Source organism: Protopterus annectens, chromosome 6.part0 (assembly GCF_019279795.1).
Source record: "Protopterus annectens isolate FY-2018-M chromosome 6.part0, PAN1.0, whole genome shotgun sequence".
Classification (NCBI taxonomy): domain Eukaryota; kingdom Metazoa; phylum Chordata; order Ceratodontiformes; family Protopteridae; genus Protopterus; species Protopterus annectens.
In genome coordinates, this window is record NC_056737.1 from 221,128,526 (window position 1) to 221,153,563 (window position 25,038).

General features: G+C 38.2%; 1 protein-coding gene across 1 annotated transcript in view; it reads right to left on the bottom strand.

Annotated features, from left to right (window-relative positions):
• Nucleotides 1-25,038, bottom strand: part of MAP3K9 (mitogen-activated protein kinase kinase kinase 9) — a 1,255,777-nt gene that overhangs the window by 1,143,013 nt on the left and 87,726 nt on the right. The window contains exon 2 of the mRNA XM_044073971.1: nucleotides 9,630-10,043. Within this exon, the coding sequence (XP_043929906.1) occupies nucleotides 9,630-10,043 (414 nt within the window). The remainder of the gene's footprint in view (nucleotides 1-9,629; nucleotides 10,044-25,038) is intronic.

Here is a 25,038-nt window from a genome sequence, read left to right on the forward strand (position 1 = left end):
CATTTTGAACAGCTAACATCTCTTTTTGATTGATATGTAGATGCATTTGGTTTGAGGACCATGTGCCCTATATGCCTCTTCCTGCCATGTGGGCTCCCCAGGCATAATCTGATGCATCCGTTGTTAGTGTCTGCCTGGCTGGAGGTAATGTGAATGGCTGTCCCTTGTTCTGGTCACAAGCCTTTGCCCACCACCGAAACTCCTGTTGCAGGCAGGGAATGAGAGTAATGACTGTTTCCAGGTTGTGGCAATGTTGAGTCCAAACACTTTTTAGGTGCCATTGAAGTTTCCTCATATGCAGTCTTGCATATGGAATTAATAGGATGCAGGATGCCATGAAGCCCAAAGCCTGCAGAATTTTTCTTGCAGATAAATGGGCCTTTGTTGACAATATTTCGAAATATGTAGTCAGTTGCCTTTGTTTGTCTGGAGTGAGATAACACATTCATACCCCCTTTGCAGACTAGCCATGACCTTGTGGGACACTGCTTTGACTTACCAAGTACATCTGCAGGCACAATTCCTGCCAGGAAAGGAAAATACTCTGGCAGACGAACTAAGCAGAAACCTCATGGATCCCCACAAATGGAAGCTGGATCTGGGCAGTTTTATTCAAGCTTGCACCCAGGAATGTTATCTCTTGTGAGGGTACTAGTTTTGATTTCTTTTTGTTGACTGTGTACCCTAGGCATGTTAGAAGTCTTTTCACAAATGCCAGATGTTGAAGAAGAATGTCCTTGTTCTCTGCTTGAATGAGACAGTCGTCCAAGTAAGGATATATTTGTATTCCTCTTTGTCTGCAAAATGTAATTACTGGTGCCAGGCACTTTGTAAAGACCCTGGGCGCAGTAGATAAGCCAAAGGGCAGTGCAGAGAATTGGTAATGCATTGAACCAGCCTTGAATCTTGGGTATCGTCTGCATGATTGTCTGACTGGAACATGCAGGTATGCCTCTTTTAGGTCTAAAGTCACAAGCCAAGCATTCTTGCCCAGCATGGGCAGAAGCTGCTGCAAAGTCAACATTTTGAATTTTGCAATATCCAGGAAAGTGTTCAGAATAGATAGGTCCAGTATAGGTCTCCAGGCCTTGTCATTTCTGGGTACCAAGAACAGTCTTGAGTAAAATCCTTGCCCCTGCTCTTGGTCTGGTACTTGTTGAATGGCCTCCATGTCCATGAGGGATGAGACTTGTTTTTGTGGCTCTGCCCATTTGATTTTTTGGCAGATCTGGCCAGCCGTTTGCCTTTGGCACAGTATGGAAATGGAACTTGTATCCTTGTGACACTATGTTTAGAACCCATTTGTCCGGGGTTATGATGTGCCAATTTTGGAGCAAAAAGTGCTACTTTTCCCCCTAAGGGTGCTGCCAGAAGATAAGTGCTTGGTACAGGCAGGGGTAAGTCAATGGGACTGTTTTCTGTATGTTTGTGATCTATCTTCTCCAGCTTTGGAGGTAGAAGCACGCCATTGCTTGGGCTTATAAGAACATTGCGCCTGGGATCTGCCCCTAGGGTGGCTGGGTCTGCCCCTTTGAGGTCTGTCTGACACAGGAAAGGACCAATTTTTTGTAGGCCAGTGTCTATTAAACCTAGGCGGCTGTACTTGTAAAAATTCTTCGACAGTTTGCACAGATTTAGCTTTGTCCTCCATTTTCTTTAACACCTCTTTTGCCTTAATACCAAACAAAGTATCATGCTGTTAAAGAGCATCTAGTAATTTAACTTTAACATGATCAGGCAGATTTTGTTCCTTTAACCAAGCATGCCTCCTAATTACAGAACCCGTAACTGCGGCCCTGCAGGAGGCCTCCAAAGAATCAAAACCACATTGCAAAGTATGTTTTCCAACTTGTTCTGCTGCATACAATAAATCCTGCATTTCCTTGTTTTCTGCACATTCAAAATTTAACAACATTTTCTGTTTAAGCAATCCCATGACGTGTTGCTGACACTTAAGCATATGAAATTGACAATTTAAGGCCCTTATAGCCAAAGTTGCAAATATGTAAACCTTTTTTCCCCCATCTATCCAGTGCCCTTGAATCTCTGTCAGAGGGGGTTGGGTTTTTATCAGTGGAAGCCTTAACTCCCTTTGGACCCTGTGTAATAGTTTCTGGGTCAGCAGCAGGGTTTTTAAAAAGAAATTTGTGTGAGTCAGGAACCCTGTAATATCTGCCAGGCTTAACAGGAGCTGGGGGTAAGGAGTCAGGGGTCAGACTAGACTCCGAAAACACATCATCTACAATGTCTAACACAGGTGGAATAGCTAGGGGCCTGTGCTGAGGTATTAAAAGAAAATCCCTGTGCCTCTTTTTAGATTCTGAAAAATCTTGGCTCTCCCAGTGGAAATGCTCCCTCATGGTATGCAAGGTTTCCCCAAAGGAATAGTCCTCAGGAGGATATGCTGAAGGAATAGATTTTTCATCATCAAAATCCTCATGGGGGAAGAGAATATTCCTGATCAGAAGAGGAATCAGAAGAAATAGAAACCTGATCTGAAGATTCATAGTCAGTGTCTTGCCTAGGCCTCTTATCAGGAGGGGGATGGGAACCCCTGATCAAGGTAATCAAGTCTTCAGCCATTTTGAGCATCTGTTTTTTGGGCATACAGGCCTGTCCACATGGCTCTTGAGTTTGTTTCCTTGCTTTAGAAGGTGCTTTAGTCTTTGCCTTTGATGCTGAAGTCGTTTTAATGTAAAGATATTTAGGTCTGAATACACCCTCAGAAGCTGGTACCGGCTCAGTGGCTCCAGACCCATCTGAGGGATTAGCGTCCGAGGCTCCAATACCTTGAGTATCCAGCGGCATGGCCGACTCCACGTGAGATTCGGTAGCGGCCTGTGACTCTAAGGTAGCGGGCGTCAGGGGCTGCGAAAGCACCTCAGTGAGAACCGGCGACTGGCTTAGGAGAAGCTTCGTCGTCGGTTTTGGGCCTCGGCTGTTTTTCTTTTTCTTTGCGTTTTTTTGTAAACTCCGGTAGTCAGATGGGTATCCAACGACATTTCTGGATAATTAAACCGGAGTCCAAAATAGTTTAAAGCAAAATCATACCGACGCTTAATAGAGCGTTGGTTAAATCTAGCACAAAACCAACAACCAGTAACGTTGTGATCAGGGCCTTGGCAAGGAATACAGTAAGAATGAAAATCCTTATGAGGTACTTGCTTTCCAGAAGAAATACAATTATTAACTTTTTCTGACATCAGTCTGGAGCAAGCAAAAAAGTTTCCCCAACGAGGTACTTAGCTTTATTGAAGACTTCGGATCTGAAACTCAAACACGGAAGTCTCAGGAGTCGGCCGATCAGCACTTGCGAACTGCTTCTGCTTCAGGCACCACGTGGCAAGAAAGACTGAAGAAAATGGTGTCGGCTACTTCTTTTATACCCCTGCCGACCTGACGTCAGGGAAGGGGTGACAGCAGCCGACGCAGGACCCGAGACTTTGGAATTCAGGCCGGCTGAGGGCAACCTGCCAGCAGGATTACCCAAATGTAATGACTGCTACAGTGAAACATGAAGAACATCCACATTGCAAAGTATGTTTTCCAACTTGTTCAGCTGAATGCAATAAATCCTGCAATTCTTTATTTTCCACACAGTCAGAGAATAACATCATTTTCTGTTTAAGCAGTCCCGTGATATGCTGTTGATATTTACGCATATGAAATTGACAGTTTAAAGCCCTGATTGCCAACGTTGCAGACGTGTAAACCTTCTTACCCCATCTATCCAGCGCCCTGGAATCTCTATCGGAAGTAGTAGGATCTTTGGCAGAAGAGGCCTTAATGCCCTCGAGAACCTGAGAAATGGTTTCAGGATCAGCAATAGGGTTTTTGAAAAGGAATTTATGGGTGTCAGGAACCCTGTAGTATCTGTCTGGCTTACAAGGAGCAGAGAATCAGGAGTCATACTAGATTCTGAAAAAACATCATCAACAATGTCTAGAACAGGAGGTATAGCCAAAGGCCTATGCTGAGGAAGTAGAAGAAAATCCCCAAGTCTCTTTTTAGATTCAGAGAAATCCTGACTTTCCCAGTGGAAATGTTCCCTTAAGGCATGTAAAGTTTCCCCAAAAGAAAAATCCTCAGGGGGAGAAGCAGAAGGAATGGAATCCTCTGCATCAGAGTCCTCATAAGTAAGAATAGACAAATCCTGTTCATTCGAAGAGTCAAAAGTTTCATAATCAATATCTTGCCTAGGCCTCTTAGAAGGAGGGGGTTGGCTACCCCTGATCAGAGTAATTAAATCTTCAGCCATTTTCATTATTTGTTGTTTTAGGCATAGGGGCCTGTACATGTGGCCCAGGCATCAGTTTGTTAGACATACATTTAGATTTTGGCCTTAGTTTTGAAGATGGCGTTGGTCTAATATGCAAATCTGTAGGCCTGAAAACACCCTCAGAGGCTGGTGCCTGCACAGTAGCTCCGGACCCATCTAAGGTAGAGATACCCGTGGGTTCCATAATTGAAGCATCTCGAGGCATACCGGACTCTGAATGGGTCTCAGTAGAGGCCTGTGAATCAGAAGTAGCGGGTATCAGGGGCTGCGAAAGCGCCTCACTGAGTACCGGCGACTGACTTAGGAGAAGCGTCATCGTCAGTTTTGGACCTAGACAGTCTGTCTCTTTTTCTTTGCATTTTTTAGGTATTCAGGTAGTCGGACTGCTAACCGACAACATTGCTGGATAGTTAAATCTTGAGGCAAAATATTTAGAAGCAAAAATATACTGACATTTAATTGTGCGTTGATTAAATTTAGCACAAAATCGACAGCAAGGCACGTTGTGGTCAGGGCCTAGGCAAGGAATACAGTACAAATGAAAATCCTTACGAGGTATTTACTTCCCACAAGTAATGCAATTATTAACTTTTACTGACATCGGTATGGAGCAAGAAAAAGTTTCCCCAATGGGGTACTTCGCATTTAGTTGGAAGACTTTGGTTCTGAAACTCGAAAACAAAAATTTCAGGAGTCGGCCGATCGGCACTCGCGAACTGCTTCTGCTTCGGGCACCGCACAGCAAGAAAGACTGATGTAATGGCATCGACTGCATGTTTTATAGTCCTCACGACCTGTCGTCATGGAAGAAGGGATAGCAACCGACGCAGGACCCAAGACTTTGTTAATCAGGCTGACTGAGGGAAACCTGCCAGCAGATTACCCAAATGTAATGACTGCAACAGTGAAACACGAAGAACATCATGGCATCTTCTGACTGCATGAGGAGCATCTTTTAAACCCCGACGGCTTTTCAACTATCCTAAGGAAAAAACACATACACACACACACCAGCTGTAAAATGCTCTCACTAAAAAGAAAGTAAGGATAGAGAGATTTTTTTTTTTTTTTTGTAGACACTACTTTACGAAAGGAATGGGCACGAAGTTCCAAACACCAAAAGGGAGGAGGGCGGTAATTCAATTAAACTATAAATAGAAAAGTTAAGGATAGAAAGGTACCCAAAAAGAGCAAAAACCCAAGAAATAAGACACTTATCTGAAAACTGCTAAGCTTGAGCCTGGACCACGTCTGAAGCATTTCAGCAACAAACAAGATCTGGGGATTAGAAAGTAGCATGGGATTATAGGAGGGGGAGGAGCCTGAGCTCTGGAGCTGTCTGAAGTTGCCGGCTGGGATCTGAGGTGAGATCCAAGACCCATCTGTGATGGGTACTGACATGGCCAGCATCAGATCACATATACAGATTTGACTGCAAATATGAATGTACAGGTATATCTGAAATTAAAAAGACAACTACACAATCCTAAAAACACACTATCACTGAAAGTATATGCAAATGCACCTAAAATAATTTGAACTGGCTCAGCTTTAAGGAGAAATACATGATATCAAATATTTTCTATGCACAGTTAACTAAAATAAAAGAAACCTACATCTGTTTCACCATTCTTCTAGAACAGTACAGTTGTATAATCTTACCACAGCAGTAGTACTTCTCACTGCTGCAGTATCCCTTACTACAGGGATACACTGCCAAGGATAGCTAAATGTCCAGCCAGCATATCAAAGCCTTAGTACATTCCAGGTGCCATACATACATGTCCTACATCCAAGGTGTAAGGTACATAAGTGATGTATGAGCACATAATCCTCAGAACTGAATTGACCCAGGAGAAGCAGAGCAGCCCAAGAGGAAAAGCAATTACATGTGCATCCAGAAAGGAAAGAAGAAAGACATCTTGGCCAGAGGGTAAGAAACACAGTTAAACAGGGGAGGGAGGGACAAAACACTAGACCATTCAGAAGTAGGACATCTACTGTTATGGCAAGATCTTACTCATCTGTACTATGTCCTTTAACACTGTTGCAGTATTCCTTCCTAAAGGAGAAGTACAAAAGAGGATGGGAGAAAGCCACAGAGGAACCCGCCAATAACCTAAGCAGGATGGCTCTGGCAAAACCAGCTTTGGCCTTTGAAATCACATGCAACTGGCAGAGTTCAGTAAAGGATTGTACAGATGATCATGCAGCTTCCAAAATGGATCTAGTGTCAAGAACCTTGGGGAAAAAAAGGCATCAGAGGAGGTTATTACTCTGGTAGAATGAGCACAAACAGAATAAGGAAGCTGCTTACCATGAAAAGAATAGCAAAAAGAAATGGCCTTAGAAATGCAAGAGGACATGGTTTGCTTAGGAACAGCAACACCCAATTTCATGGGAATGGAAAAAAAAACAAAAAGCTGCTCAGATTTCCTTATATCCTTACTGTTATCCCGGGAATATCTGTGCTGTCTACGAAGATCCCAGGTAAAAAGAATCTGTGCACTATCATTCTGTTGAGAAGGGAAAAAAGGAGGAAGATGAATGGTCTGATTTTAAAGACAAACCATTAACTATCTTGTGCATAAAAGGATTAGTACAAACACAGACCCTAGCTTTGGGGAAAATCAAAAAGGGGGAAATGCCATGACTGCTTGAAGTTCGAAAACTCTGACTGAAGGAAGAGCCACCAAAAGAATAGTTTTCCAAGTACACAGCTGCTAAGAATAAGAAGCTGCAGGCTCAAATGGTGACCGAGTCAGCTTTTCAGAAACAAAACTAAGGTCCCACAAAGGAGGAATAGGCTTTATTGGATATGAAGGACAACTTTTAGAAATTATTTGACTTCAAATATAGAAGTAAGGGGGTGGATTCAAGGGCAGACAAGCAGAAATGGCTGACAAATGAGCTTTCAGATGTGTATGCAAAGGTTAGAATTGAGCAACTCACACAAATAAGAAAAAACAGAAGGAATACCCACAAGGAGAGGATCCAGTTCATGTTTGTGACACCAAACAGAGAGTCTCTTCCACTCAGATACATAAGATTTTCTTGTAGTGGGTTTTCTGGCCTCCTGCAAAGCCCGAAGCACAGCCTCAAAAAACTGGTGTCTAAAAGAATTCAAAACCCTATCACCCAAGTAATAAAATGAAGGGTAAGTAAATGAGGGCAAATGAGAGAGCCATTCTCCTGTGTGAGATCATCTTGTGAGGTAACTTGTGATGACTGTCACTGGCCATATAAAACAGAAGGTGGAACCAGTGCTGTCTGTGCCAAAAGGGAGTCACCAACAAGATTTTGGGCTCATCCCACATGATCTTTTGCAGGACTGTTGATAACATAGGAAGGGGGGCATAGACATACAGAAACATCTCCTTTCAGGAAAAAGTGTCCACTTTCTAAGTCAGAGGACTTGGCAGTCTGGAACAGAACCTAGGAAGTTAACTGCTCCTCGGTGAAGCAAAAAAATCTGCTTGAGAAGTATCCCACCCAAGAACAATGTCCAGCAATACTTCTATGTGAAGCATCCATTCATGAGGATATGCCCTAGACCTGCTGAGATCGTCTGCCACTAGATTGTTCTCGGAGGGAAATGTAAACTGCCTGAAGGGTCAGGTGATGGGGGAATCGCAAAATCCCAAGCCTGAAGAGCCAGTTTGCAAAGAAAGTCTGCTTTTGTGCTTGTTTACATATCACATAACTGTGGTATTAAACGTGAAGATTCTCAAAGGATCCAGGGACTCACAGGGAGTGCAAAGCATGGACAGACAAATTCAGAGCTCTTATCTCTATGATGTTAATACAATCCTCCAGTTGCTGGGAAGACCAAATTCCATGAACCCTGACACCTTTGGAGGAAGATCCTGAACCCCAATACCTTTGGAGGAAGCTCCCCAAGCCTGATCCAAAGCATCTGTATACTGGTTCTGAGTGGGGAGAGCAGCCTGGAAAGATGGTTCTGGATTCAGAGAAATCTGATGAATTCACCAGAGGAACTAGAGTGAGGCAAGGCAAAAGTGGGATGAGAAACTCCAAAAAATGGCAGTTTTGAAGCCAAACAGTTTTGGGATACAACTGAAACTTCCTAATGTGGAGTCTGGTGAAAGGGACCATAGGAATGGTGGATGCAATGAACCCCACAGCTTGAAGAAACTCTCTTGCAAGCACCTCTGGAAGATGAAGGAGATACAGGAAATAAGCTCTCAAAGAAAGGACCTTGGGAGGAAGAAGCATGGCCAGCACTGACAAGGTCTGAATCCTGCAACACAGAAAAAACTTAGTCCTTAACATCCAGCTAACTGTTACTTGCTGTTTTATACAAATTCTGCATATACTCCCCCTCTCTTCAATACTGAACATAAAATGTCATCAATCAGGCCAAATAACAATTATTTATTTTTATACTAGCTATTTTTCCAGTATGCTAGGGATTCCTTTCAGGTGCACTACACCAGTGACTTTCACTCACCCACCCCAACTGTCAAGTCTTTTCATCAGCACTGCGAACAGGTGTCATAGGTTGTAGCTACTCCCACCTCTTTGGGGCACTGTTCAGACATCCAGTACAGGAGTCATTTTGGGTAAATAAGTAAGTGAAGTCGTAGCATCCTCTTCTTAGCATGTTATTTTTAACTCATTTTTTTAATTTATTTTCAGACAGCCAGATGTATAAAGACACCAAGACACATTTGTATTTTGACTTCTGATGAATCCCCACTTCCTGTGCTGATCTCTGTTCTGTTGTACCACAGTGTTCAGGCAGAAGTTCTCCACATCCCCTGTCCCTCTTAGTGAGGGCCATCAGACACCTCAAATATGCATTCCCTTTTCAGTAACCTTCAGCAATCAAGACTTACTCCTGAGCTCCAATCAATCATCTGTTTTACAGACAGACACACTTCCATGCCATCTCTTATGTCATCTATTAAAGTGTCAAACATCATGGGACTGACGCATCCTGATGCAGGAGTAACACAGCCTATGGTTTTAAAGTTTAAGATACAGGCTATATATTTCTGTTTACCATAGAAGTACCTGCTGTTTGTGCTGTGCATGTAACATAACAGACATATCACTCAAGACTTGAAAGAATAGTTTATTTTAAACAAAATGCCTTAAAGGATATAGTCAGACCTCCATAAACCACAGACTTAACAAAATGTTTACCATGATATCTGTCTACAAAATATTGTGTGTCATTTGTGTTTGATGGCAGAAACTGCATTCATAAACTCTCATATGGTATTTTGCATGAGTAAAATACATACACTCCCATTTTATGCATGTATTAGCATTAATTTTGCTAAAGTGGAAAAATGTTTAAACAGTTTGTTAAAGTTTAACTCACTGTTGCTGGATTTAAGATCTCGATGGATAATGGGAACAATTGCCTCTTCATGCAAGTAGTTCATTCCTCGGGCAATCTGCACAGCCCAGTTCACCAGAGTATTTGGAGGAATCCGCTTCCCTGCCAGGACTCTATTTAAAGATCCTCCACGGGCATACTCCATGATCAAACACAGGTTAGGTTCCTTCAGACAAACACCTTTCAGGGCGATAATATTGGGATGTTTCAACATGACGAACAGCTTGGCCTCCTGCCGGACATTCTCAATGGTTTGGCTGATGTCCTCATCGGGGTCTTGGCGTGCTGCCTTGGCTGCCACTTCCTCCTCTCTCCAGAAGCCATGGTAGACCTTTCCAAAGCCCCCAACACCAATGATCTCCTCCAAAACCAGCTCAGTGAAATCAATCTCCAACACTGCATAAGGAAAAGAAACAGATATGAACAAGGCATCCATTCACAACAAAGCAATTAATTGCCAATAAAACACTGCAGGAGTTCATACACTGGTATCTGTTAAGCCCTTTGATGCATAACCTATATTCTGTACTAATTAATTCAAATACAATCAAGATATAGAGGATTATGACTGGGTTTATACTCATATCCAAGTGACTCAAACAAGAAAATACAACACTCGAGTGTAGCAATATATTGTAGCTAAATTAGCTATAAGTAAACACTAATAAGAAGCTTAAAATAAGTTTATTTGTGGGCGCTTTCATCTAAAATAACAAGACTTCATCAGAAACATTTGAATGACAAAACCAGTAATGCGTTTATACCTTACAACAATGAAATAATTACCAATCAATAAAAATCCCTCTCATTATTTAAAGAAACATTCTACTGTTCACAGTTCATCCAATAAAAATGCCCTTTTAAACATCTATACTTTACTATTTAAAATACTGCCTAATAGGTTTATTATTATTTAAAGGTAATAGAAACTTTACCAAACCCATTAATTAAAAAACTTTTTACAAAAAATACATTAATATAACATTATATGAAAAAACATGATATAAAAAACATAACATAAAAGTGTTTTACAACTTGAATGAGTGGTATAAAACAGGCATAATACTACATGTTTCGTTTATACCTGGGAAGTGGGTGGAGTTCAGTCTTATTTGCCACTTTAATTTTTGGGGGAACTGATGTAAAGAAAATCACTTTGATAGAGAAGCAATGCTTGACAGGTGACCCTTGCATCTGTTTGAATATATAACCAAAGTGCTATCAGTTGTAGAGAGACTGAGAAGAAAAAGTGGAGGTGATCTACACGTTTCATAGCTGTGAAAAAATATAGCACACTTTAAGCTGTCAGATATGTCTTTGTACTATGTCTTTGTACTAAATGCAGCTTTAACTGTGGTGGTGGTGCTGCGGTAGCATTGTCGCCTCACAGTAAGACGCTGTCCTGTTCGATTCTCAGCTAAAGCGTCTTCTGTGTGGAGACATGCGTGAATGGGCGTACCTTCGTTGAAGGTTGTGTGTCAGGGCTGGCAACTCGGTATGTAAAAATTTACTGCCAATCATTAACGGACCGGAGTTCCGCTGTGGCGACCCCTAACCGGGAAAAGCCGAAAGACACTACAACTAAATGCAGCTTTAGCTGCTCCAATGTACTGGAAGACAGAGACAAAAGAAAAACTGACAAAAAAAAAAAAATAAACTCCAAAAGACAGTAACCAAAGTAAGACAGACTAGTGAAAAACAAAAATACAACTTGGAAACACCAAAGCAAATTCTCTCTCAGTTTAATGAAGCGCTTTTTGTCTTGCACATATGGCAAGACTTCATCAGAAACTGAACAAACTTCAACACAAATAATATAAACACACCCTTTTTGTCACATGACACTTCTAATTAAAATCTTGTGTCTTAAAGGCACATCCACATAACTGCTACTTAAAACATTTTTTAAAAACAGATATGACTGACAATATTTTAGAACACCTCAACACTACCCTTCCTTCAGAATTTTTATCTGTAATGGTGATAGAAATATATATACAAACATACATATACTAACAATACTATATCTCAAATTATTATGTTGACTCTCAAAGTATGGTATTACTTAGTTAACTAAGAAGTCAGAAACTTACATATCAGAGTCAAATGAAGTCAGAGTCACAAATATGGACACATTTTATAAGAAAGCATACACACATTAACGTTTAAGATTTCTCAACTTCAATATACTGTTTAAAGATATTGTCTCATTCAAACCCAGGTAAAACATTGCCCCAGTGCGTATTTGCCAACTTAACTCGAGTTGCTCAAGTAAAAGTGTAAGCGGGCCCCCCCCCCCCCCGACTATCATCAACAACTGAATCAATTGCTTTGAACAAAATGAATGTTGTGGATAGGAAATAATGTGTCTAGCCAGTGCATTATCTCTGTTAAGGGTCTTTATTTTGTATAGATGTTTATATACTCGTTCTTTTAACCTTCTATCCGTTTTACCTATGTAAAACGCTGCACAGCATTGACACTGGGCTAAATAAACCACAAACTTGGACTGACAAGTATACTTCAATTTGATTTTAAAACTAATATTTTTCACTTCAATGTCTTGTCTTGTACTCATGTATTTACAGTAGTTACACATTTGGCATTTGTACATGCCACACTTCCACTGTGGGGTGTTTTTTTTATGTTGTAATAATTCCTTTAAATTAGTCCCCCTCTTGTAAATAATCCGGGGTTTGCTTTTGACCTTGTAAGAAAGGTGAGGATCTCTCCTAATTATTTCCCATTTTGTGTTCAAAATTGACATTATTTCCCTTGCATTACTACTATAGGGTGTTATTAAACTTAAATTCCATACTTCTTTTTGTTGTAATTCTCTGCCACTTATTATAACACTTTGTAAACCGATGGACAAAATGGGTTTATACAACCCCTGTTCTCTCTTATATTTTACTTCTTCCAGTAGACACTCAAAAAGTCCACTGGGTAACCTCTCCTAACAAACATTGACCTCAGATTATTACATTCATCCATGAAATCCTGGTCCAACGTGACCATACGGGCAGCTCTCACGAGTTGACCCTTCACCACTGATTTCTTTTGGTGCCATGGATGGCAACTGCTAAAATGTAATAAAGAATTTGAATATGTGGCCTTTCTATAAATTTTCGCTACATATGCGTTCCTTTCCGTATCTTTACCAAGATCCACATCCAAGTATGAAATCCTGGTTGTTTCAAATGCATAAGTAAAGGAAAGGAAATCTGTAGTGCTGTTAAAATAATCTACTAATTTACTAGCTGCTTCCTTATTTCCTTCAAAAATGATAAAAATATCTTCCAAAACCCGTGTGTAGAACTGGATGTACTGTTTCACTTCTTGTTTACTAAAGATAAATTCTTGTTCCCATGAGGCCATTACCAAGTTGGCATAACTTGCCCCACAGGGTGACCCCATAGCTACACCAGTCTTTTGAACATATAACTTATCATTACATAAAATGAAATTATTATACAAGATTATATCAAGCATTTCCCCTATTAAGGCCACCTCATCAGAGGCTACTGCTTTAGCTCTCAGGTAACTATTGACTCGTTCGATGCCTTCCACATGGGGGATAGAAGAGTATAAATCTACCACATCCACTGTTAAAAAATTAGAGTCAGAATTAAATTCTAAATTCTTGATTTGTGACAAGAACAACCAAGAATCTTTACATATATATTTTTCTTTTGCTTTTGACCTTGTAAGAAAGGTGAGGATCTCTCCTAATTATTTCCCAATTTTTGTTCAAAATTGACATTATTTCCCTTGCATTACTACTATAGGGTGTTATTAAACTTAAATTCCATACTTCTTTTTGTTGTAATTCTCTGTCACTTATTATAACACTTTGTAAACCGATGGACAAAATGGGTTTATACAACCCCTGTTCTTTCTTATATTTTACTTCTTCCAGTAGACACTCAAAAAAGTCCACTGGGTAACCTCTCCTAACAAACATTGACCTCAGATTATTACAGATTATTAAAAAATGGTAGAATTACAGGACACAGCATGCAGAGAAGACCCAAAATTTTTTTGCTGTACCAGTGAAAATGGAAAGAAACAGACTGAATTGATTTAATGATGGCACGAATAAGCAACTGGACTGGTATTAGAGGATTTGTCAATTAAGGGGCACATTGTGTATATGCTCCAAACCTGGCCATAAGAAAAAAGCAGCCAAGACCTGTATTAGTAAAGATGCAATCATAAAGCAGAAAGCACTGATCCTGACAAAATCTGGCAGAAGAGCAAAGTATTAAAATTGGAGACAGTAGAGTGTTTGTGGGAAAGGATTATTTACTGTACATCAGGAAGAAGAGAAGCAAATGTATCCCAGCAATTAGGGAATGTCGAGAGGCAGTTGTGAGTTTCCAGTTGTCTTCAAAATATTTTTTTCTTGGAGGATCAAAGTCATTTTTTGATGCAGAACAGGTGAAGGAGTAAATGCAAAGGTTTGTCCAACAAAAAGTGAGACACCAAACAGAAAGGGACTCTGCTTCTCATTCTCTTCTGATAATAAAGCTCAGAGTGACTTCCACAATGAAACCTTTTCTAATGTTCCAAAGGCAAATGCCTGAGACGCAGAAAAAAAGCACATGAGTTGATTAGAAGAATTGGGAGTACCTTGGACTTGACTTGGAGTTGAGAGATGGAGATGAACAGGAAAAAGACCATCAGCACTGAAATTAGTGAATAAAAAACATCAGTCACATTTGTGAAATATGAATTTACAAGAAAAAGTGGCAGAGAAAAAATTTACTTTTGTTGACTGTGTTAAATGAGTAGGTGGGTTGAAAAGCATATACCGCACTCCATGTCATTAATATTTGAAAGAATACTAAAAAATGTATAAAAAAAGAAAGTAACTGTAAATGAAACAATTTTGTTCTTAACAATACTTGTATAAAACATTTCATATTATAAATTGCATGTTATATAGTAAAGCATTTTCACTGATTGTTGTATGGGATAAAGTTACTAAAGTAAACAAGTACATTTTTTTCTTTTTTTAGTTTTTAGAAATGTAGGCACTACAATGTAAAAAGAGAAGAAGGGTTGGACTAAAGTAGGTCTATGTTAATATGCCGTAATATTGGGCTGGTGTGGTTGGGGAATGGCGTGTAACCGTGCACAGATTATAACATATGTAGAGTTCAGATGTTTTTTCTTACTTTCTGCATAGGTGGATGTCTGGAGTAATGCCTTTATTTTAATCTAATAAGTTTCTTGTGCAAGTATGTGGGCTTTTTAAAAAATAATAGAACACTGTAAAGGTCATGAAAAGTTTTCCTTTAGCAAATAAATGTTCAGTGTGAGTTGAGAAGTCTGCAGCTGAGGGCAGCTGTGCATTTTGTTCTTATGCTTCCATGGAGATAAGCTGGCAGAAAATAAATGTCAATAGTTCTGGATGTTGTTTACTGAGAGAAATGTAAAATAAAAAAAAGTAAAGGGAAAAGAAACAAAGTCTGAAATTACTGGAAGTGACTAAGAGATAGCAGCTTTCCTGATACCTAAACACGTCAATGCATTTACTAGAGCACTGTATAATTTAGTTTTATTTAAGGATAGAGCACTTTTTCTTAAGGCTAAAAATTAATATTTTCTGAAAGCACACAAGCTGTTTTTCACATACTGGAGAGAAATAAAGATAAGACAAGAACAGAAAGCAATTTGTGTAAATAGGAGCACAGATTGTAACATATGCCTTAGCATGGATGACCTTAATTGTAGGTTAGGTAATGCTGGTAGGTGCAGCTGTCAGCTTGTGACAACTGTTCCTATCAGAAGGGTTAAACTTCATTATTTGAAGATTTACATAATTTTGTGTGTTTGTTTCACATTAAGTTATGGGGATGCCCTGGGAGTGTGTTTGGTATTTTGTTTGAGGATTTTCATTAAAACAAAAAAGTCTTGTAAAATATGACATGGGTTCAAATGGAGATGACTGGAAACAACTCTATACAAAATTAACCTGCCAAACATTAGTGGGTGCATGTAACACAAAAGCTGGAAAGAGACATTTAAAAAGTTGTTATATACAACATGCAGGAATAATGACTTCTTATAATGGCTATAGTGTCCATATTATGAGCAAACATGAATGACCTCACACGCATTAGACAAAAAGGTAAGAGTACTGAATTATATTAAGAAATACACAGTGCAAGTATCAATGGTATAGGAAACACATCTGGAAAAAAGTGAGCATGCCAATTTGATAAAGAAAGGCTTTAAGGGTGGATATTCAGCAGGATGTGAGGGACAAAAGAAAAGGAGAGTACTTGTACTTATACTAATTGCTAAAGGAGCTCCAGCAGTGATAGAAGAGGAAAAAAGGATAATAATGGTAGGTTTGTCCTAGTAAGGGGGTACTGACAAGGGAGGAAGATTACACTGGCATGTATTTTTATTCCACCTAAGAAAATTCTGGGAGAAATACTCAGCAATCAGCAGAGAAGATTACTTATAGGAGGGGATTAGAACTTGATTTGCAACAGTAAGGATGTATCTGGGGAACCAAGAAGGGAAGATATAACAAAAGAAGATAGATTTCTGAAGACATTTCTGAAAATATTTGGTATGAAAGACACAAATTCAGTATTAGGAACTCTGAGAGAATTTACATCTTCACTCCCCAAGGTACATCAACTGGGCTAGACGAGACAAAAATTATATTTCACAGGAACGTGTGCATTTAAATAAAAGCTTTGACACAGATCCAATCACTAATTCAGATCATGCAATAATAACAACTAAGATAAAAATGCAGAGTAACAAAGTAAAAAATCAGACACTGGCACTTCCCCACCTTCCTGTTTCAAAAGGGAGAAATTTAAGGAATGCGTAGTAGAAACTACTACAGAGTTATTTGGAAGATTTAAATTTCTTCAGAAGCTATAGCTAGTGAGTGGGCCAAAATGAAAGTGGAGTTTAAAAATAGGGTACACATAAACGAAAAAGAAATATGGTTAAGTAGTAACAATATTTACTTACAGGGGCTGATAAAGGTTAAAGTATTGCAGAATAAGGTGAATCTCACAAAAGAAGAATTGCAACTGCAGAAAGATAAAGAGAAAATATGGGAGTATCTGGATAACATACACAAGTTTAGAAAGATTGCTGTTAAGCCACTGCTTTTTTTTTTTTCTTTTTTAATAATAACTTCACAGTACAAAAACTTTTTGCACAATGACTGAGGCAACAGAAAAGGAGAAAGGATTGTTGCCAAACTTAAGGAGCCTATAACAAGAAAAATAGGAAGATATCCTGTAGAGGTATTAGAGATATTTTGGAAATTTTATGAAAAAATGTATAACTCTCAGAATTATGGAAATCAAGAAAGAACACAAATGGAAATATTTATGGAAGACAATGTGCCAAGGTTACAGGCAGATGTACAAAATGCTAAGTATATTTAAAGATCTCTGTTCCTCATGTCAAAAGTTGGATGATTTGCTTACCATTATTAGTAGGAAACCTAGACTTAACAATGAAGATTGTACTAGTGCAATTGGCAAGGCTTGGAGAACTGTTGTTACATATGTTAATGACTGAACTGGTGACATAAATAATGTTCGTCAAAAAGCAAATAGAACACACTTAGGAAAGGATGTGTCTATCGCCTGTAAAGATCACTCAACCTCTATGAAATAAGATGATGACCTGACAACTTTGGAATCCTACATACAAGTATCCAGCAATCTGAAGATTCAGAGTGATTACAAGGAAATAAAAATGAAAAAAAGGAAAGAAAGTTGACAACAAATAAAAGGAAATAAAAAAACTGATGCGTGGAAAGTAAAGAGAATACATACAAAAGGACAGCTCTTTGTTATGTAACACACAGATTATAGGGAATTATAACATTTTTCTACCAGAAAACCTTCAGTCTACAGAAAAGGCATCATTTTTCCAAAACAGATGGTAGAAAGAGGTAAGGGGCAGGTGAAAAGGAAGAAATCAAAAGCGAATGTGGAAAGATGGAAGAACATTACAATAAGAAAAAAAGATTAGAAAGACAAACAGAAACAACATGGCTCAAGCTGTGGATATACAAAGCCAGCTAGATGAAAATTGTAATACACAATGAAAACAGAGGGATTAATAAGACTAATGGCAATGAAGATCATTCCTTTGTAACAACTGACAGAGCAGAAATTACTGAATAAGAAGTTGAAGATTCTTCAGATCTGGTCAGAAAATGTATTCTTGTAATTGGAGATTCAATTATTAGAGGAACTGACACTTACATTTCCAGAAAACATAATGAACATCAAATAGTGTTATGCTTGCCAGGAGCAAAAATAGAGGATGTGAGACAAACCGTAGAATGCCTTAATATAAGGAAGTATGGATCTGTTTTTATTTTTTATTCGTGTCAGTACAAATTATCTCATCCATTGGGACACTCCGACTGTTAATAAGGAACTTACAGCCCTCTCAGATAGAATAGCTTGTACGGGTATTAGGACATATTTTTCACAAATCACATATAGAAATGAGAGTCATGTCACAGTGAATGAAAATATTTTTTTGGTAAATATCTTCATGAAAAAAGTCCTGTTTTAAAAAATGGAAATGAGCCTAATTTTGGGCATATGTGTTCAAACATGATGGGGTGCATTTGTCAAGATCTGGGCACATAATTTTTACAGCAGATATTTTGCAATATTTGACTAAAACAAAGCAGGATTTTTGCCAGGTCAAAAATTTAACAGTTCACAGACAGCAACTTTTGATGGCTCTCTGATGGTTGTTAATGCTAAGAACATTAATACAGTATTTTTTTATTGGAAAATTTGCTACGTTCCAACAAGATTGACAATGTTACTGTTTGTGAAACATGGTTAAAAAACAATGACCAGAAACCAGTTCTGTCAGGGTACAAATGTTTTACTGCAACAGACACTAACAAAAAATCAAGTGAAGGTGTTATGATACGGATTAAAGATACTTATGAGACCTGTGATTATTACATGTTCAGTGATAACACCAGTACTACAGACTGTGTAACTGACAATAATAAGAACCCTGGAAAGCATAACAATTGTTTGAATATATAGACCACCAAGTCAAGTGCTGATGACCTAGAGGAATTCATACATGAAACACAAGAGGGAAGAATAGTGGCTGGTAACTTAAATTTACCAGAAACAGACTGGAATAATATGGATTCAACAGCACTGTTAAGGAAATTACTCACAACGTATGTTCAAGAACAACTATTGCTTCAGTTTGTCAAAAAAACAACCAGGTAACAGAACATACTAGGCATTGTCTGTGTTCCTACAAAAATTACTGTTACTTCATGACACATTTTCCCACCAATGATGTGCAGTGATCATGGGGTTATAAAGATTAATTTGTTGCTAGATAGTTCTGCCAAACTGAAGTCTAAACCAATGTACAGAAGATTAGTTACAGACAATACAGAACTTAAACAGATACTATGTAAAAGTAAATGGAGTGATGCGTTCAGTGGAAAAACTGTAAAAGGAATGTGGAAAGTTTTGAAATTGAAGGAGAAATTGTTTTGAGTGCAAAAAAATAAATATATAAAAATATTTAACATAAGGATCAAGGCATACAATGTCAGGAAAACACATTTCCATAAGAACAAGATACCCGATTAAGGTGAGAGACTAAAATATAAGAAATGGAAATCAGGTTAAACTACAACTTTGAAAACTGAAATAAACAACCTGTACAAACAAATTAAGCATAGCGCAAGACAAGATCAAGAAAAAAATGAAGAAAATGTATATAAGGATTTTCAGCAAAACAGGAAATCATTTTATAGATACATAAGATGTGGAAGGCGCAAAAACATACAAATTGATAAATTTTGGAATCCACACACACTTTATTCAACAACAGATTACAGATATATTTACAAAATCTTATGCAAAACAGTTTGGCTCCACAATCATGGTGATCATTTCTTCTAGTGATATCTAGATAACCTCAGAAACTGGAATTAAATTAGATTATACTGAAAAACAACTAAGCGCACTGGATCCGAACAAAGCACAGGGAAGAGACTGAATTAGTAACAATGACCTGAGAACACTTCAGCAAGAACTTACAGTACCATTACATCTGTTATTTACTAGGTAAGAGAAGTAATACAGAGGGCTCGAGTGTAGTTTGGTACCCCACCTGTGACCCAGAGTGACAGGAATAACAAGAAACAAATCATAAAGGATTAATCCAGGTAAAAATCACTTTAGCTCACAGATCTAGGAAACTTACTCTCTGATACCCTCCCTGTGGAAGGAAAAAGACACCTTGTTGAAGTTTCAAGTACTTTACTCAGTTAAGTAGGTAGATGGACAAGTGCTCTTGTGGCAATGCTATTACTTACTAGGTCATAAATATGGGGAGATTCCTCAAGATTGGAGACATGTGCTTATTAAACCTGTCTTTAAGGGAAAGAGGAGTAGGACATACCCAGAGTCATACAGATCCTTAAGTTTACTTTCATGTTGTGGAAAAATATGGAGAATGGACTTGAAACCATATATCAATATGCATATGTTGAAAATAAATCTATTACCACCTGTAGCATGATGTTCTATAACAATATAATAACTGCTATGAATGAAAAATTGTGCTGTGATGTAATTTGTACACATTTAACTTCAGCATTTAAAAGGGTCATACACAAAACACTGATCAGTAAATTAGAGCAACTAGGTATTGATTTACTCTTGATAGGATGGATAGCTGCATGGCTTACAAATTGAACATGGTAAGTATCATACAGCAGTTGGACAGGTGAAATTTGTGGTTGGAGTCAGGGTGTCCCACAGGGCTCTGCCCTAGGCCCTTACTTGTTTAGATTGCATCTTTCAGACCTATATCTTTTTCATCTAAGGTGTTCTACAGTCTGTATGCAGAAGACCTGAAAATTGGGTAAACTGATTACATGTGTTACAGATAAGGCATGTCTGCAAAAGAGCTTGACTAAATTGACCATTTACCATTTGGGCACAGAAGAATAAGCTGATAAATACATCAAAAACTAATCAGACAGAATTTGGTACGCATAAAGTGAAAGGTGAATATTTAATACAGCACATGGTGATTGAAACTGTAGACTCATTTAAGGACCTGGGTATATGGGTAGCTCAAGCTTTGAGTTAAGCTTTGAGTTTTTCTAATCATATCAATCAATTGACTAATGAAAGTTATAGAACTACAGGTTGTATAGAAAGATTTATAAATTCTAGGAAATCAGAAATGAAGTCTTTGTTTATTACATTACATCCAAATTTGAGTATGAAACATCAATCTGGAAACCTTACAAGAAAACAATCATGACTAAACTGGAGAGAATACAGCAGAAATATACCAAGGGTATTCATGGATGTGAAATTTTAAGTTATTATGAAATAATAATATATCTGAACTTGTACAGGGTCTCTCATAAATATTTAAGAGGAGATCTTATTCAAGTAGGACATTTAGAAACAACTACCTGTGGTAATGTTTGAGGTTATCAAAAAGTAGCAGAGAATCATCAGACAACCTGTGTAGAAGATTCTATGGGAATGAGAAGTGTACTAATTGGTTCTGACAGAGTAGCTGATGCATGGAACAGACTACCAAATTACATTAAAGCAAGCACTAGTTTAGATATTTTTAACAACAGCCTGGATACTTATTATGGGAACAACTGTTTTGGTAAATTGGCAGGCTAGAAGGGCATTTATTCCTGTGCTTGAAATATCTGTATGCATGTATGTATGTATGTATGTATGTATGTATGTATGTAACAATAAGCAGTTAAGATAGGAGGTGATTAGACAAAAATGGGAATGTACAATCAAGCTAGCTGTTGGAAAAGGTCTCCTGGAATAGATGGTATCCCTGTGGAAGTTTGGAAGCTAGGAGGGAAGAAAGTGACAAAGATCTGGAAGGTTTTGTTTAACAGTATTTTAAAAGGAGGAGAAGCATCAACAAACATCCTGGAAGAAAGCAGTGGTAGCTGTAAGACGTAAAGACTAAAGGCCCACCAGACACAGCCTTTAAATCATGATTAAAGGTTTTTTTTTTTGTCTGCAATACCTAAAAGAATAGCAAAGTTACTATCAAAAAACGATAGATAAGAATAAATCTGTTTTTTTTTTTTTTTTGAGGGGAGGCAAACATTTGACATTAACATTAACAAAACAATGATGATCCAGAAGACAGCAGAATAAAAGATAAAAGAAAATACCACTGTTCTTGGTAGGTCTTGATGCAGAGAAAGCATTTCATAGAGTAAGCAGGGATTTTACGGGTGGAGCAATGCATTCCCTGATAAAACAATGAGGAAGCTATATGAGGGGTTGAAGGCAAAAATTAAAATGGGAAGGTTCCTCTCTTATAAGTTGTGTCTGAACAGAGAAACCAAGCAGGTATGGTAGTCAATAAATGTTAGCATTAATTGCAGGTATTATTTTGTACCCGACAGAACCAGGAAAGGACATTTCAAAGTTGTTGAACATTTTCAGACAGTTTCAATTTTTTTGGGGATATTTATTTATTTATATTTGTTGACCGGGAGTGTCCGACTGGACGTAAGTCCATTTTCAGCGGAGGCCCGGGGAGAAAAGCTCCACAGTTAAAATAAACAGACAGTAGTTACATTGGTTTACATAGCGAATAACAATTTACATAGCAATTACTTACAACATATTTACAGATGAAGAACACAGTACATCAGTAGACAACTAGAATCTTTATCTGTGAAGTACATAACAGACATTAACAAATGTTACAAGAAGAAGAAGTTCCTGCTGTATAATAAGTACTGGCTTATGAGCATCTGAGCTTGCTATAATCAAGGTAGTTAGTGGAGTGGAAAGAAAGGTAGTGGTTGGATGGGGTGGGTGATATTAAGAGTGGGAGTTGCAAGGGCATAGCCAGCATGTTTTTAATATATAAAGTCATAATGATTAATGATATAAAGTCAGTGATGATAAAACAAAGGCTACAGCTGTAAAGTATAATTCAAAAACCGATAAACCAGAAGCTCTTATTTATGACTTTATTCTCTTTAGTTTTATAGACAGGTCAGGCTTATTTTTATCAACGAATACCTGCACTCAACCAAACACAAGTGAAAACCTGTGTAGCTGCAGGAATGAATAAAATCCCACAATATAAAAATTGTTTATTGTACAAGTATCAAATGATTCACAAAAACAAAAAATAGTTGAACACTTTCATCCTTTAAGTATAAATCTTCATCAGAACTATGCAGAACTAAACAGCAGCAGTCGTTTAAGTACTACGTCATCCAATCCATTCAACCTCTTTTAAAGGTACAGTACATTCAAGACATTAACATTCACAACCTAAATTAATAAAACCAAACATGTATAAAAATACATTTGTTAAAAAATGGTTAGGAGTGTGGCCTAATGGTTAAGGTGTTTGTCTTACAAACACAAGGTGCAGGGTTTGAGTCTCACAAGGGATAATTGGCTAGGCTTAAAGTGGTTTGCAAGGGCAGTTAGCCTAGTACTAATCTATAATCTATAATCTAAAAATACATTCCTATTTCAAAACAATTCCATCATCAATGCGATTAAAAAATAAATAAATAAAACAATCTGTAATAGGGTGTTTCAAAAAAATTGTTTTTCCTCTAATCATTTTGCATAGGTTTCTAAAATGTGAAGTTTGGTGAGTTGTGTATGTATGCAAAAAATTAGAATTGTCTGACTTAAATAAGTGAGAGCTGACAGCATGTGAAAAAAATCACACTGTTTCCAGCACCGCTAATTGCATTCCAGTGTTGTATTTATCTATCTCCAGTTAGTTTTACTTGAGCATCCATAAGCTCCTGCAACCTACTTTACTTACTTAAAGCCTTGTGCACTATTTAATTCTATTTTCATTGTTCAAGATTCTATGCGGCTTCCTGTTTACACTATGCAGAGTGAAACAGTGTATTTAATTACTTTTTCAGGATGTATCAATTCATATAGTTTCTGCAAATGTGGGTGGCAGTGTTAATGCTGACTGATACAGCCCAGTCCCCCTAATGGTGAGCCATGAGCTCAGTGAGAAAGTCAACCAGAGCTGCTGCTGATGTCTGGCTTGTTGGCCAGCAGTTACCTGCCCTTAATATCTCAATTTGCTCAAATCAGCTTCCAACCAAGAGTCACGTTTTACGCAGACTGTTCTATGATCTCAAAACCAACAAGTTAACTTTCAGCGAGTTGTTCAAATGCTGTTGATGAAGTTCTGCAGTTATGGCAGTTAGCTAGCATACCTACAATGCAGAAGCCGAATGCAGTGGCAAAAACTCAAAAGTCTGTACGAGAAGAATTCTAGAATCAGGAATAAGACGAAGCGCCAGTCAGATACACAGTCTCAGAAACAGATTTTAGCAATCCACTTTTGAAGCTTTTTGATGTGGGGCATGCTGATGCAGAATTACTGATAAAGACTCAAGAAGACTGGGATTTTCTACAAGATCAACGTACAGACAGAAAAATGATAATTGGTAGAGAAGACATTGAATTCAAAAAACAAATGAACAGAAAGGAAAAATGACTACAGGAAGAAATGAAATGCAAAGATAAAGAACAGCTGAAAGAAACAGTCAGAGAAGCTGGAGAGGCCGACAGAGGCAGAATACAGCAGTGAACATGAAAATGACAATGAAGATGATGCAGCAGCAAACATGTCAAAATACCACCAGAATTTAGTAACTGGTAAACAGCCTGTCAAAGAAGTGAGCAGAGTAGATACAGGATCGTCTGAATCGGTATCCAAAAAACGACTGGTGGATGATTATCTTTTTGTTGCCAGCTTGGACCGCACAAGAATAACTTCTCGTCAAGCGATGCATATTGTTGCACCGGCGCTGCAAGCGACTGGCGTTGACGTAAATGATCTGGTCGTGTCCAAAAAGTTCAATACACAGAGCAAGGCAAGCTGCACAACAATCCATTGCTGAGAAAGTAAAGAAGCAGTTTCAACCATCAACACTCCTTATAGTACATTTTGATGGAAAGCTGTTACCTCAAGGTGATGGAGAATTTGCTGATTACATGCCAATTGATGTTACAGGTCGAAATACAGAAAAACTGCTAGACATACCCCAACTTCCATCAAGCACTGGTGAGCTGATGCGACAAGCAGTGGTACAGACATTGCATAGCTGGCCAGGTGTTCCAGAATGGCTAGCCAGTTTGTGCTTTGATACTACCAGTGCCAATACTGGTGTGCAAACAGGTGCCATCACAGTGATTCAGTGAGCATTTGAGAAACGACTCTTGTTTTTACCATGCAGACATCACATTTTAGAAATTATTTCTATGGCAGTGTTTGACATGTTCTTCCCATCTTCAGGACCACAAATAGCAGTTTTTAGAAGATTTAA